At 54.0% G+C, this 15,966-nt stretch overlaps 1 protein-coding gene across 5 annotated transcripts in view; it reads right to left on the bottom strand.

Moving 5' to 3' along the window:
• Positions 1 to 15,966, bottom strand: part of PAK4 (p21 (RAC1) activated kinase 4) — a 97,882-nt gene that overhangs the window by 16,274 nt on the left and 65,642 nt on the right. For 4 of the 5 annotated variants that reach the window (XR_004648347.1, XM_034792078.1, XM_034792079.1 and 1 more), the window contains exons 2-3: positions 13,715 to 13,938; positions 217 to 912 (exon numbers count right to left, since the gene is read on the bottom strand). Coding sequence is in view for 4 of the 5 variants with exons in the window: in XM_034792077.1 (XP_034647968.1) it covers positions 217 to 912; positions 13,715 to 13,938 (920 nt within the window). In the remaining variant the exon portion in view is untranslated. Of the gene's footprint in view, positions 1 to 216; positions 913 to 13,714; positions 13,939 to 14,751; positions 15,023 to 15,966 lie in introns of those variants that run through there. The other variant, XM_034792080.1, reaches the window with a different exon arrangement.

The raw sequence follows: 15,966 nt of genomic DNA, 5'->3' as shown, positions 1-15,966 counted from the left end.
TATACCTTATGGAAGAAGCCGCTTAGCGGAGGATTAACTTCTGAAGCAAAGGAGGGGGGTGCTTTGCCTGGGAGAGTGCATCTGCTCTGGGGGCACTGATGGCAGGCTAGGAGCGAACCGAGCCCGAACACGGCTCAGCCTTAGCTGCTGGATAGTCAGGAGGGCTCGGTTCTTACCTAACCTGGATCATGGCCTGAGGGGTGGGGGAACCTTTACCTGAGAACCTGTGCCCCTGACAGGGTCAGTCTCAGCTCGTGGATACGTATTAAAAGGCCGGCCGGTCTGCTGAGCGGTCTTCATCACCCCTTCGGAGACGGGGATGTTTGGAGTCCGGATATTGGGCCCGGAGAGCGGGCGCTTGTCCCGCGGGGATTGCGGGCTTTTCTCCCCGGTGTACGTGGACTTGGGTCTCTTGTCGGAGGCGTCATTGCGATCCCGCCTGACCACGCGGTCGGCCGGCTCGCTGTAGTCCCGCTCCGCCGGGTAGTCCCGCCTCCCATCCCGGTCATGGGCTCTGGGCCTGCCCTCCTTAGAGGGCTTGTGATACTCAGGAGGGGGCGGCCTGCCGCCAGGGTGCTTGGTGGATTTGCCGCTGGGCTCCTGCCCTCGGGGCTGCTGTGGGTGGGCCCGGTTCTCCTCCCTGTCCCGGTTCCTTTCCCTGTCCCGATCCAGCTCGTTCCTGGCCTGGTGGTGAGCCCTCTCTTTGTGGTCCTTATTCCTGTCCTCGAGGGGCTGGGCTTTGGCCGGCCCCTCGTTGAGGCCGTTCTGGTGGAAGAGCTGGTCGCGGCGGGGCTGGAGGGGGGGGCTGTCCCGGCGCAGCGAGTTGGAGCGGGACACCGACATGTTCTCAAACTCATCCAGCAGCCAGGTCAGGGAGCCGTCCTTGGCGGTTTTGTTGCCCCGCACGATGGTCTTCGCGCAGGACATGGGATGGAAAAAAAACACACAGACACACAGAAAAGAAAAAAAAAGGAAAATGAAACGTCTGGTGGTGAACATGACGTGCCGGGTGGCAGCCACGCGGCTCAACTGGGAGACACACCAACAGGGACAAACAAGGGGCAGGCTCTTCACACCTACCAGTGCAAGCACACGCCTCCACACACCCCCAATGTGCACACAGTCTCCAGGTCCTATCCACCTGGCCTCTCTGCTACTGCCAGCAAAGGCACTGCTAATGGGTATGGTGCCCGCTCTGGACGGAGAGGAGATCCCTACCAGCTCCTCTCAGGCAGGAGTCACCGCAGAGGCTCAGTGGGGAGGGATAGCTCAGTGGTTTGAGCATTGGCCTGCTAAACCCAGGGCTGCGAGTTCAATCCTTGAGAGGGCCATTTGGGGTAAAAATCTGTCTGGGGATTGGTCCTGCTTTGAGCAGGGGGTTGGACTAGATACCTCCTGAGGTCCCTTCCAACCCTGATATTCTATGAAACCAGCTCGCTGTTAACCCGGGATAGATCTGAGCCTGCCTCCAAGCCAGGCAGTCGCTAGGCTGGGGGATTTTACATCTTTCCTTGCAACGTTGACCGATGTCTTTTCTCTGCAGGTTAGAAAAGCCTGGAGTTTAACACTCCCAACCCCACCTCCTATGGGAACGTATTTTATCTAAACGGCGTCATCTCTGCTCATTTATGCAGGACGTGACTTTTCCCCACCTCCAGCTGTGTCGGATGATGGCCCAGTCCCCTCCCCTTCTCACCTGGCTGCCCTGTCTTACCAACTCCAGCCTGGAGAGGCAGACGCTTTGCATGGGCTGCGGGTTCCTGGGCACCCCCCAGTTACGAAACGGAAGGGCTTGCTCGCCTGTCTGATCACGCAGGGACACGCAGCAATTACAAAACCGTGGCCTGCGCCTCGGCCCGACCTGAGCGTGTTTGCAGTTTGCTGACAAAACGAACTGGGACGGTGCACATGAAAACGTCACCAAAACAACCCACAGACACCACGTAACTCAGAACGACTGACATTTGGTTGAGCCGCCCTAGGGTGCAGCAGCTGAGGACTGGAGGCAGAGCTGTGCGGGAGCCCAGGGCTGGAAGAGCAGATGGTGCCGCAGGTCTGGATGTAATGTGATAGCAGGCTTGTGGGAGGTAGCAGGACAGAGCCCCAACCTTTTACAGCAGAAAGGAGAAAAGATTACTGGGTCCGTAAGCAATTTGTGGCAGGGGCTATAGGGGTGTCTAACACAGGGGGGCTGCAGGTGGTGATAATACAGCCGTGCAGGCACGAGGTCCTCCCAGGCAAACCCATCCTGCTAGCGGCTACAGCAGAGGGACCCGTCCTGGCAACACTAGGACCCCCGCCAGGAAGCTAGTTAGGGAAAGAAAGAGGGAGAGGGGAGAGAAACTCCATCCATGGGGCCGAAGAGGCGAGCAGGGTCTGTAATGCAGACAGCGTGAATGCAACCGCCAGCCGCGTTCGAGCTCAGGTCAGAACCATCTCCACCATGGCTCAGCTGGTGCCCGAATCCCACTGACCGCTTCGGGGGCTTGCAATCAGCAGCAGCTACCATGCAGGAGAAGAGCTGAAGCGTAATGCAGAAACTGGCGCAGAGCAGTTGCGTCTCTGCTGGTCAACTGCAGTCGCTTTCAGGCCCCCCAGTCTGGCGTGCTGAGAGGTCGGCTCTGTTAGTGGCTAGAGCAAGGGACTGGAGTCAGGGCCTCGGCGTGCCCCGTGTAGAATGACCAGACAGCAAGTGTGAAAAATCGGGGGGGGGGGTGGGGGGGGGGGGGGGGGGGAAATCAGGATATCTGGTCACCCTAGCCCCGTGTAAGAGAGCTGGGGATACTCCGAGTTCGTTAAAGAGGGGGCGCTGTGAAGCTCTTTGTCAAGCCCTGATGACCCTCAGAGGGAAGAGGAATGCGAAGAATTGCTACTACAAGGCAGAGGCACTTTGGGCTGTAGTCACCCGCCGCCCCACGGCCAGAAATTCCTGGGATCACAGATTATAAAGCCTCCCAGCCATTGAGTTTTAAGCCGCTCGGCAGAGAACCTCGCCCCTCCCTCCCATTGCTTGTTTACACTTCTTCACCCTCCTGTGTCCCAGGGAGCACAAAACGCCCCCGCAGCCAACTCCCTGGGCCGCCCTGGGCCAAGCTGCTCTCCCCAGCTCTGCCTTCTCTCCGCCCGTCTCCAACTCGGCTTCCCTACCGGCAGCTGCTTCACCAGCCCCCGGCGGTCCAACCCCTCGCCACAGAAGTCTTCTTCCTTGCAGCAGCCGCTACCAGGAGCGGCCTTCCTGTAGCTCTCCGCCTCTCCTTCCCGATTGAAGTCTCAGCTAAGGACACAACTCCTTTCTTCCTGGCCTACGCCCCTGTTCCCCCTCCCCATCTCTGTACTGCACGAAACCCTGCCTGCACGCAGGAAGACAAGGCCTCGAGTCTGCGGGGCAAGACTCCCAGCGAGGTCAACGGGCCCTCTGCCAGAATACGTCTTGCCAGAGAAGTCCCCAACTCGCTAGGGAAGATCTGAGGGCCGCTCCGCCTCAGGGCCGGAGCCCCAGCAGACTCTGGGGATTGCGTTGGATGGCCTTGGCGAGCGTCTCGGACGCGAGCGCGGAGAGGCCTTTGTTTTGCCACAAACACGCCTATTAACAAAATGTGCAGCGGCAGCAGCTCTCGCTCCCAGGGGAAGCCTGGCCGACATCCAGCTGCAGCAGGCTCTCCGCAGGACGCTGCCTTCTCCCCGGTACTGGTTGGAGGAAGAGGCTGAAGCCTCGAACTCCATTTAAGAGCGGTAAGCGGAGGGGTGGAATACATTTAGGCTGTTTAATGCTTCGAGGCCCATGTCCTCCAGAGACCTGCCCGTGCCAGGGCCTCTGGGATCACTGGAAATTCACGCAGTGACTGTCGCATTTGTAACACACTTGTGAGCCCGCTTGGTGCTGATAACTCCCGGGAAAGGCTTTAAGGCCGGACACTCCTTTCTCTAGAGTAGGAAGTGAGGCACAGCGAGATTACGGGCACCCAGGGAATAGAACACAGGTGTCCTGACTTTTAACCACTTCCTCCTCAATCCAGGAATATTTGAGAGTCCAATCGCAGACCTCGCTCTAGCCACTCACCTAGGACTTCCTTCCCTTGTGAATCTAGATATCTGGAAGACCAGTGTCCTACACCCTGAGGTTCCCGCACGGTGGCTGACCCAGGCTGCGATGATCTGCTGGTCTCCAGAAAAGTAAGAAGGTGCCACCTCAAAGCAGGAAGCACAAAAGAAACAGACTATTTGTAGATTGTATGGTCTTTTCTTGCACGTATCCTGGCTGTACCTGCCTCTGCTATGGTGCGGAACAGGCAGCAAAGTGGAGGGAGAGGTTCTAAGTTCTCATAACACAGATCATATCCCCAGGCAAGTGGTTCTATAGCCTTGGAATCCAAAAGGCACTTAAGGAACGGATCAGTGTGGTGGAGTCATGTCCTGCAAAGGTGCCTGCTCCCTCCTTCTGCTCCTGTCTTCACTGCACACTGCTGCAGCCCTCTCCATGGCTCTCACAGGCAGCTCCCGGCTGCCCTCTCCCCCCCAGCCCCGCTTTCAGCGACTGGGGTGAGGAGTGGGGAGGGTGATTGACAGCACTGGGTAATTTACGGGGGCAGCGTCACACACGGAACGACAACGGGGTTTATTTTTAAGCACCTATTGCAGTGCAATGCGGCAACCCGCCTCCCGTCCCCCGCCACGCTGTCGCCGGCACCCCCAGAGCACCGCAGGCCGTCCTCAAAGCTGCTCCCCCGCCAGATCAATACGCAGGAGTCTGCGCCAAGCCTCTGCCTGCACAGCACACGGATTTATACCGTGTAGCGTCTTTCCCGCAGAGCGCACGGTTGCCTAGTGGCCGACAGGCAGGACTCCGGCCGGAGCAGCTGAATCTCATCCAAGCAACCCCGTCCGCATAAGCTTGGAGTCCCACGCTGCCAGGGAAAGTGGCTTTGGATGCAGATGCAAGAACCACCTGCTCCTCGAGAGTCCGTGGGCCTAGGAAGACACTTTCACCACAGCAAGGAGATGTGACTAAGGGGGCAGCCAAGCTAGGCCTGTGCTGTTAACAGATGGATCCCAGTCTTGGGGACAGCTGGGGGAAAGGTGAAAGGTTCAGAGGAGGTCCCTGGCAATGAAGAACAGAGTCGAGTCTGACCAAATGCCTGGCCCTTTGCCCTGTTTCAAATAGGCCTTCCCTGGCCAACCTCAAACGGCCGAACAAGTTCTCAGTAGCTACATTCTACTCTGCCTGTACCACTGCCTTCTGCTCGAAGGCCCTGTGGGGAAGAGACCCGTTATCTGTCTGGCCCAGCAGGCCAGGTATTTATGGTGTTGTATATTAACGGTTACGATTACCGGCAAGCATCCAACAGCGTCAATACCGGATGACCCACGTGGAGAATGCTCATGTAGGAGCAGCAGCTGCTGTCATGTTTCATGCCCGTCAGCAGTCTCTGTGGGGACACTGCGATGCCGAGCTACAAAGCCACAGTCCTACAGAACCGCACACAGTTATGCCCACTCTCTCGCTCGGCGGTGAACTGGGGGCACTGAGGAAAGCCGAGGCACGCCGGATTGACGTCGTCGTCGCTCCACGGTACGTGCCAGGACAAGATTAGCAACGAGGAGACCCACAGCCAAACCCAGCAACAACTTCCAGCAACACTTGCTCAGTTTCAGCAGCGCTCTTGGTTCGGACAGATCAGGATGGAAGACGAGGAATGCCGCCACAGGGCCAGCGATTACGCTGGCGCCAAAAGGGATGTAGAAAGAGAGGAATCTCAAGTAGGAGCACGGAAGTTATAGGAGTTCTGTATCTGGCGCTGGTGCGACTGCTGCTGGAATGTGTGTTCTGGTATCCGCAATTCAAGAAGGACATTAATAAACCGAAGAGGGCCAAAGAACCACGAGAATGATTTCAAGGACTGGAAAACCGGCCTCGTAGTGAGACTCTCGGATCTCAATCTAGTTAGTTTCACAAAGAGAAGGATAAAGAATGACGTGATCACAGTCTATACGCATCTACACATGGGAGACAAGAACTGGATAATGGGGGTCTTCAGTCTTGCAGACAAAGGTCTAAAGATCCAGTGGCTAGGAGTTGAAACAGGACAAATTCAGACCAGAAATAAGGTGCACTTTTTTTTTTTTTAAACAGAGAGGGTAATTAACCACTGGAACAACTTACCAAGGCTTGCGGTGGACTCCCCATCATGGCTGGTTTTCTAAGAGATCTGCTCCAGTTCACACATGAATTATTTGGGGCAGGTCTCTGGCTTGGGAGGTCAGACAAGTTGATCTCAGCCCCCACTGTGGCCTTACAGTCTATGACCGAACTGCAAACACCAGCAGGAGTCCCCTAACTCTCTACTCACAGGGGTAAGCAGCCAGTGCACCTCTAATGAAATCAAGGCGTTACTATCCATTGACACCAGTATAAACCAGAGGGGAATCAGAGCTAACTGGTTTCAAATACGATGGAGTGAGGAAGAGGAGGAGTACATGGAAGTTGATCCATGGATGCTGCAGAGATGGCTCTCCGTACCCCAGCAGGGAGACTGCGCGGCGGGGCAGAGAGGGGAGGCTAGGAGCGAAGATGCACTGGAGCAGCTCCGTGGTGGACTTTATGAACTCCCAAGGATGGCAATTTCCCACCGGCTCCTAGGGGAAGCTCTTTGAGGATGGGAGTGAGGCGGTTACTTCGTACACGAAGGCAGGAAACAGATGCCACAGATAGTCAGCAATTGGCCACTACTTCAGAGCCAGCCTCACCACATCCCATGCGGGAACGGAGCAGGTTGAACTCAGCCAGCAAACAATACCCAAGTGTATTTATCAACAAGCTACCCCGAATCCAACTCTTCAGGTCCGACAAATCCACCCAGCTTCCTCATATGGGCAGGCTCTCCCTCCCCTTGGGAGGGACGGCTCAATGCAAATCATCAAATGCATTCCAAGCCCCTTCACACCTAATCCAAAAGTTCAGAGGAAACCCAAAGAGGTCCAGCTGAATGAGAGCCAAACCGGGACGCCGTGTGGCCCCTGTGCTCTGCAAATACAACGCAGCCAGCTTTCATGTGGCTACGTGAGACTATAAACCAGCAATGCTGTGGGTGGAAGAACCAGAAGTTACGCAGAAAATACTGGGAATCTGGACTCCTAAGACCTAACCCACTTCTGCCACTGACTCGCGAGTTTCCAAGTTGAAACTGGCGTAACCTTGGGCACATCACTTCCCCCCCCAACCTTGGTTAAGAGGATGCACACTCCTCTAAGCCAGCAGAGGAGAGGTAAGCACATAATGCCAGCACAAGTGCTTCCTGCTGGTGCACATGGAAAATGTGTGCCGCTGGAAAGGCAGGGGTGAGGCAGAGGAAATCGATGCCCCAACCAGACTGGTTTAGTGGGCACAGTAATAGAATTTGGGCTCCTGCTGGCTGGTATCAGGTTTATGGACGCCCCATCCCCAGCTGAAGGGCAGCCTTTCGTACAGCTGCGGACAAAGCTGCTGAAGGTGGCATGACAGACAAGTGCATGGTTAGGTCTGCGGCCTAGATTGTCAGCACAGGAATACAGCTCTGGCAGACACGTGTGACCCAAAGCAGGAATGTAGCAGGGTGCCACGAAAAACACTCTTGCTGCACGGTAACTGGCAATTTTCTCTGCAAAAATTACAAGATGGAGCAGCCTCTGCGATCCGAAAAAACCAGGGCTGTTTCCTTGTCTGTCTGGGACGGGGCTTTATTTTTAGCTCGGTCGGCAGCAGATGAAGGAGGGCAGAGCTTTCATGCCGGCAGCCCACAAAACGAAAACCACCCACAGCCTGGTGCAGGAGAAAGGGGACGGGGTGGAGAGGACCCAATGAGGTAAGAGAAAAAAATCGGACTGATCAAAGGGTTTTGCTGAGACCTCAGGAAGGTCTCCATCAGGTGGCCCATGGGACAATTTTAAAGCAATTAAGGATTTCGGGTGTCTGTGAAAGGGCCCTCATTTTCCAACTGCCTGGTGTCGCTAGACCAGTACATGTTTTAATTGTAAACTAAACTTCCGGTTGGGCACCCACGAAAAGCATTAGCCCCCCGTCGGCCCGGGCATGTTTTTGCAACACCTGGGCTCCACAGGGGGTGAGGTTTTAACTGGATTTCCAAAGGCGCCTGGAGCGGAAAGACAATGCTCCGGAGGACAGAAAGAGTCCCGGGACTCCTCCCCTGTGCCACACACGTAGCGAGGTGCTCTGCAATAGACCTATTCCTCTCCTCCCACCCTGCAGGGTCTGCTGCCATGAGAGGCAGGAGGAGGAGATGGGCTTGGCTGGTGGAGCCCAACACCACACAGCCACTGCCCCCCCACCCCCCAGTGGGAACGGAGCTCTGACACACTCAGGTCCGTGGGTCGCCTGTTCCTTTCCCCCTTCAAACCCCTGCGCTGAGCGACACCAGTTTCAGTGCCGGTTGAGGGCCCCATTCAGAATTCGTCAGGAGCACCCCGCTGGCACATATACGGGCCTATGACGTAGCCCTAATAAAACGCTCGCACCCAGAGCGGCCGGTGCTTGGAGCTTGCCCGACTTACGTTACTCGTCGGCTGGGGTTGCTTAATAAACTCCCACTGAGCGACGCTGTCCACGCAGTGACAGAGACGGGGTCGCCACCGGCTACCTTTTGAGGAGACCGCGGGCCACTTTCCTTGATTTAAGCGGCAGGCTAGCGGGGCAGGAATCACAGATGACCTTCCAGGTCAGGGCCGCTGAACCAGGGACAAAGATCATGTTCCAATGCTATTGAGGGGGTGGGATCACTGCTAACCGAGGGGAGGTGGGGGCCCCCTGGAAAGCCGAGAAGGGATTTCAGTGACAGGCAAGTCCCATTTTCCACCCAGTCACATTAAACGAAGGGGAGGAGGGAAAGATCTTCGCTTCCACCACAAAACTAGCGCAGCTCAACCTGTTTGTGTCTCATAATCCCTGCTTTTTCTTCCCCTGTTGCCACAGCAACTCATGCAGGGCAAACACCGGCCCCCCTCCGGATTCCCATGCTGCTGAGCTCAGCAGATCAGAGCAGGTAGAAGGCTTCGGCGCACCGCCAGAGCCAAACTCGTTCCGGTGGGTGTGGTGTGGAAGGGGATCAAACAATTCCCCAGTCCAACCAATTCTCCCTCCATCCCTCTCTGCAATTGATTCCCCTAGGGAGACTGTTTCCTCAACAGGTGAATCCCCTCCCTCCCCTCGGTCACACCCCTGGCTCCGCAGTTCCCAGTGCTGGCTCGGCCAGTGCTGCAAGAATTCAGCTGAGCGTGTTTGGAAACACAGGCGCCAACTTTTTTCTGCGCCGGTGGGTGCTTGCCTCCCCGGCCCCGCCCTGACTCCACCCCTGCCCCAAAGTCCCTGCCCTAACTCCGCCCCACCCCAGATCCCCGCCACGGCCCCGCCTCCTCCTGCAACGCACTGCATTCCCCCCTCCAGCCCCGTAGCACCCATGGAGTCAGTGCCTATGTGTGGAAAGAGCTCCCGCTTGCTGTTCGGGTTCTGGTTTGCCGGCACGGATTCCGTACGGATCCTCCCCAGCAGGGAGAGTCGCCCGCCCTACCTTCGGTCTCACCCCGTGACACCTAGGCGAGGGATTACACCAGAGCTCGCTTCACAGTCTGTCTCCACAGGCCTGACCCTGCCATGTGCTGAACAACCCGGTCAGCGGGAGAGGCGGGCCCTGAAAGCTATTGGAAAGCAGCGACGATGATGCAAATCCATCAACCCAGCGGTCCCAGCTCTGAGACCACAGCCAGTCATCCCAACCAAGACTGTCTCATTGTTTCCTCGTGCTCCCCGGTCTGTCTCTGGCCTTAGATTGCAAGCTCCTTGGGATAGGCACTGTCTTTTGGCTAAGTCTGCACAGCACCGAGGAGGTCTGTGACGAGGGCTCCTAGGGGTTACAGTAACACAGGACCCGTTCTCCGCTCAGGTGCTGAATGCGGGCGGTGCAATGCCTGTGCAGGGTTTGTGGCTCACTCTAAGTGCTTTGAGGATCGATAGGATGGAAGACGGTTCATTGCTACTCGGCCTCCCGCAGACACAGAGACCTACGAGCAAGGCTGGGACAAGCTCCCTTAGGACGGAGCCAGCGCTGCGAGGCCGCGGGCTGTTCGGAAAGCCGCTCGAGCAGAAGACTTGCAGAGCATTTGGAGCAGCTCCACCGCAGCATTATTAACCGGACGAGCCAAGGGAACGAGGCCCGGCCAGCCCTGCAGGAATGCAAGCTTAAGAACGGCCAGACTGGGTCAGACCAAAGGTCTATCTAGCCCGGTATCCTGTCTCCCGACAGTGGCCAGTGCCAGGTGCCCCAGAGGGAATGAACAGAACAGGTGATCATCAAGTGATCCATCCCGTCGCCCATTCCCATCTGCTGGCAAACAGAGGCTAGGGACACCATCCCTGCCTAAAAACCGTGGATGCACCTATCCTCCATGAACTTATCTAGTTCTTTAGCTTCAAAACCTCTGCTGCTGCTACACTTAAATGTTTACCACAGAAGGATGCTGGTGTCCAAAAGACCAAAATGCTGGAGCGCTCACAGGCAGGTCAGGGTGGGAGCCAAAGGGACACAGGTTGGCCGAGCGGCTGTAACCTTCCGCTTCTGGAAGAGCAACATTGGCTTCCGAAAGAGAAAGGTATCACTGGAGATGGATACTTTACCTTCCGGGAACCTCTTTATGTGCTAACAAGCAGAGAGAGTTTTACAGGCATCCCCTGGGTCAAGCATATGGACAGCAATTCACCCAAGGGTGGCATGCGAGGTATCTACCAAGAGCCGTTAGCCATTGCAAAGTGTGGGCACAAATATTCTAAAAGTTACGTTCTTAGAGCCTTGATGTTAAAGGCTGGTCAGCAGGTAGTGAAATGCCTCTGGTTCTGTTCAGGCAGGGGACAATAGACGCTTCTCTCTCTGGCTAGTCATTGTCTCTCTCACAATGCAAGTCTATTTTCATATTAAGCCACCAGCTAATCGAAATTGCTAAATCCACAAGAGACAGCAGAATCTAGAGGAAGAAACACAGCAGAACGGTGCCTGGTTTATGAAGGAAGATCAAAGGACTGGTTTGATGTATCTGGGGTTGCAAAGAGACCCACAGAATCCTTCCCTGAAGAGACAAGCTGACAGCATCGCTTGTGTCGTGGAACAGGGATCAGAGCCTGCCTGGCTGGAAAACACTAGCGAGCAATACTTCATTAGACAGGAGAATACCTTGTTAAGTTCGTCTAGGCTCTAGAATGCATGTGACGGTTTTAGTTTCTATGTAAACATTTGTTTCCAATCCTTCTACTTGCGATCATTTGAATCTCTAGACTTTCTTAAATAAACTTTTACTTGTTATCACTATAAACCTATCTACGTGCTAGGAGTTCTCACGCTCAGGGCAGGTGGTAGCAAGGTGTCTCCCAATGCTGGGTACCTCCTGGAAGCGTTACATTTAATACCATTAACATACCTTCATTCATCTAGGCCTAGTCTGCAAGGTGCCGAGCACTGTCTATTCCCATCAACTTAATGAATGATCCCAGAAATCGCCTCCAGTTTGAACACAGTCCTACTTCCAAGGGAGGGCTGCTCCTGGGAAGATCGCAATCAGCATCCAAACTGCTGGAGAGAAAAACTGGGGGCTGGGTCCCTGAGTGGCGCTGGACTTGGAGCTACCATGTCATATCAAAGCAACGCAAGGTAGCTCCTGAAAGTGTCCAGCATGCCGTCTTTTGAGCAAGGACTTTTTGGAAGTAGTGAACTTTGGCCTAAGGTTCTCATCTGACCCCCATATCGGAGCCCCTCTCAATCTCTAACATTTATGCTCAACGCCCTGCTAGGAAGGAATCTGCAAAGATCCCCCTTTTACAGGTGTGAAACCAAGGCACAGAGATGACACAGATGGCTGTGGTGGAGCAGGAATTGAATTCAGGTCTCTCACAGCCCAGCTAATGCTCTCACCACAAGACTCTGTCCTCCAAGCTGGAGCTGGCTTCCTTTGAGGCGGGACCTTAACATCTGTTGAGCTCCCTAGTCCTTTCTTTGACTCGGGCCTCACACGCCCTGCAATTTGCTGCTGAAGGGAAGGCGCATACATAGCATAAAAGCCAGTTCGGCCGTCTGTAACGAATATACGCAGAGGGCTGTTTAAACATAGCCAAGAAGAGCGTTAAATGACAGGCTTGTCTTTACCAGCAGCCTCCCTCATTGCTGGAACTCGGCATTTTTTAACCTGCGTATCTAAAGTGCTTTAAATAGGTGAGTGGATCTACCTCCCCCGTTTTGTTTTTTTTAAAGCCTCCTCCCTGTACTTGAGACACAGAGCTTTAAGTGACTAGTTCAAGGTCACGCAGCAGGTCAGTAGCAGAGCTGGGACTCGACTTCTCTCCCCGACTCCCAGTCCTGCTCTACACCTACTAGCCAACAATGGCCCCATCCCCCGGCATTCCCACTCGCCCCCAACTACCCAGCCCATCATTAGGGATTGAACTGGTAGCACATGGAGTTCCATACGCCATAGGAAATTCTCTTCCGTGACATTTAAGGTTCTCGATCAGTCTTCTCCAGTGTACCTTTGGGAACTTCTAGTTCCCCACACACAGGATTGAGATGCAAGGCCAGGCATTGCAAGACTTCCGTATACTCCTGGAAATCGACGGATTCAAGATTACCAAGCTTTCTCCATCCCTCCCACACACACCTCTGAGTTGGAGAGGTCGCTATTTCTGGTTTTCAGGCTGGCCTTTAAATTGCTTGCTTCCCGTGCCTTACCCAGTTCAATGGTTTTCCTTTTTTATGAGCAATCATACGGCGGGGGGGGGAGGAGGAAACAGTGCATGAAAACGTGCAGCAGACGATTAGCGGACGCAAATACTAGAGCCTTTGTGCCACTGTCACAGCAGGTAAGTTCTCCCCGCTAAGGACTAATGCTTCATTTAGACACGTTCACCTGGATAGGTTTAGAAATAATTCATTAGGGTTAGCGTGGAAGCAGGCGTGATCTCCAGATGCTGGGTCTTCTTGACTAAAGCAAATGGGCACACCAGGGTCCAAGTTTGAAGGACAGGAATGATGGAAGAGACAAGCACTGGGAAAGGGGAATTGAGTGATGTGCAGGAGGGGTAAATGCCGTTTAATACCTGTGTTTCCCCTCACATATCTTTAAACTCGCCATTGAACCAGGTGGGTCAGGGAAGGGAATACGATTTGGCCCTAACAGCTTAAATCGACCCCCGTTGGGAACCACCGATGGCTCTCGGTGACTAGCAAGAGGCGATTTGGCGGGGGTCACTCCTGGTCCTAGTAAGAAGGCAGGGCATCATGGACATAAAGGTGCTGTTGAAACCTGCCCCCTCGCTGGCAGCCTGAGGAGAGAGGTGGAGAAACACGGAATGGGCTGTGGAGAACAAGTTGCCATGTTACTTGGCCAAACTGGCACCTCAAAAACGTAAAGGAAGAGAACAAATTGCCCCTGGCCAAGCTTTCCTTCTCCTTCAGGGCGGTCAACGTGGCACTTCTTGAAGCTACGAGTGCAGGTGCCTGGGTCCTGTAGGGGTGTTATTCCAGTGTTACAAGTATGAACCCCTAGATACAGAGGCCCCTTGACAGACCCCATTGATATGTTAGGGAAAGGAGGGACTATAGGGTCTCTCGACCTGACCTCATTCACCAGAGCTCCCCTGGCTCTTGCAGACACCAGAGCCCGCGTGAAGGTACACCAGGCCACCTACCTTCTGCGAGCCGTGCTGAATAGCCGTGATGTACACGGGATCCACCAGTGGCTTGGGTCGCTTTGCCGACTCCTCGATGATGCCCTGCCATTGCCTCGGCAGCCCGGTGAACTTCTGCTCTTGTTGGTCATACCCAGTGTGGACCCGGTGCTCGAAGTTTGAGGGAGCAGAGATCTCAACGCGTTTCTTCTTCTTGCTGAACATGGTGACGTTGGCTACAAGACCTGGGAGGGGAATGAAAAATCAACGTCAAGGAGGAAGGGGAGGATGTACCATCGTGGAACTGTCTGAGAATCATGGGAGGCTACAAAAATCAAGCTCTTTTATAGAATAGGTGACGACTCTATAGTAGAATACTCAAGTCACCCATCAGGGACCACGTGGCAAGCGAAATACAGTCACACAGGATTTAGAATTGTGTCATCCCATAGTACCTCGATACCATTTTACCAACTCCCTTTCCAGACGGGGATGCTCTTCTACAACAGACCAGAGATGGTGATTTGCACGTCTCTCACATCCTCCGTCAGAACATCACAAAGCATTTGAGTATTAAGCCTCAAAAGGCTATTAAATACTATCCCCAGAGCAGCAAACTGAGGCACCCAGAGACCTGAACTGACACGCCCAAGTTTACAGAGGTCAGTGGCAGACCTGGGACAACAACCCAGATCTCCTGACTCCCACTGCCCCAGTTATGTATGGACAAACTAGATGGGGGAGGAGGGAGTTTGTTTGGGTTTTTTTATATAGGCTAACCTGATTTTTAGTGCTTGGGAAAGGAGTTTGATTGACAGTCCTAAGCAGTAAGATATTATAAATTGGCCATCAATCAGGTAGAGAATGGATTTAGGTCATTGCCCCACCATACTCTGGGATGGGTTACCCTTGTGAGGTATAAGACAGCTCAGTCGTGAAGGCCCATTCAATTCTTGGCCTCTGCTGAGATGGCCAACAAGGGGTGGCCAGTTTGCACCAGCTATGGGGGAGGTTTGAGATGGGGATGCATGTCCACTACGAACCGGGCGGAGACTCACCAACTCACTTCACACAGGTCCAAGTGTCCTCAGATAGGAAACAACTTTTAGTCACTACAGTCATGGGCTGGATTTGAACTGGTAACTCAGATGCAAGAGGCTCTCGCTCATTACCAATGCCTGGAGCTAGTCACGCATTCGTTTAAAAAGAGCGAGCGGTGGATTTTTAGTCAGTCTCCAATTTTGCTGCTGTATTTGCAACCATCTAGCTGCCGAACTACCCCAGAACGGATCCATAGGCACACATTTCCAGAAGTTATTTTGGGTGCCCACCTTGAGATACGGCCTGCATTTGAGGGGGCAGGAGCTAAGCGCTCCTTTAAATCAGGTTCCTTTAAAGGAGTCCCCCAACTTGGGCACCCAAAAATCAGTCACTTTTGAAAGCGGAAGGCATAAAAGTTTCCTTAGATTGTAAGCTCTTTGGGGCAAGAAGTGGCTGTGTTGTGTTTGTACAGCACCGAGCACAAGGGAGCAAACAAAACAACCCTTGACATGGGAGAGGAGTAAGTTTCCAGGCACAGAGTTCCCCCTGCTAGACAGATTATAGATCTGGTTTGCACAAGTGTCTGAGACAATTATGGGATTGGTCCTCATGCTCCTTCCATGGCTTGGAGGAAATATCTAATTGGACTCCACTCCGCCTAATAAGTCAGAATATCTGGGACAAACCAGCTAAAATTCTCCCACGTGGCTCCTGGCCTTAGAGACAGTCTCATCTCCCTTCCCTATACACCCTTACCCAAAATGTTCAAGGTCTCAGAGCTCACAGGGAGACAGGAAACAAACAGCCAGGACTTCATCCCCACAGCACCTGGTCAGCCAGCTAGAAGAAATGGAGAAGAACCCCACCCACTGAGCCACCACAGCCATGCGGTGCAGATGGCACGTATGTCATGGCAGATGGGAGCAGCGTGGCCCGAGCGTGCTCCTGCTTCATGAATGAGACATCTCAGCAGCCTGATATGTATCAGGGGGTAGCCGTGTTAGTCTGTATCTACAAAAACAACAAAGAGTCTGGTGGCACCTTAAAGACTAACAGATTTATTTGGGCATAAGCTTTCGTGAGTAAAAACCTCACTTCTTCGGATGCATCCGAAGAAGTGAGGTTTTTACTCACGAAAGCTTATGCCCAAATAAATCTGTTAGTCTTTAAGGTGCCACCAGACTCTTTGTTGTTTTTGTAGATACAGACTAACACGGCTACCCCCTGATACT

The sequence above is a fragment of the Trachemys scripta genome, chromosome 16 (assembly GCF_013100865.1).
Source record: "Trachemys scripta elegans isolate TJP31775 chromosome 16, CAS_Tse_1.0, whole genome shotgun sequence".
In the NCBI taxonomy this organism is placed as follows: Eukaryota; Metazoa; Chordata; order Testudines; family Emydidae; genus Trachemys; species Trachemys scripta.
This window is presented reverse-complemented; position numbering and strand designations above follow the sequence as displayed.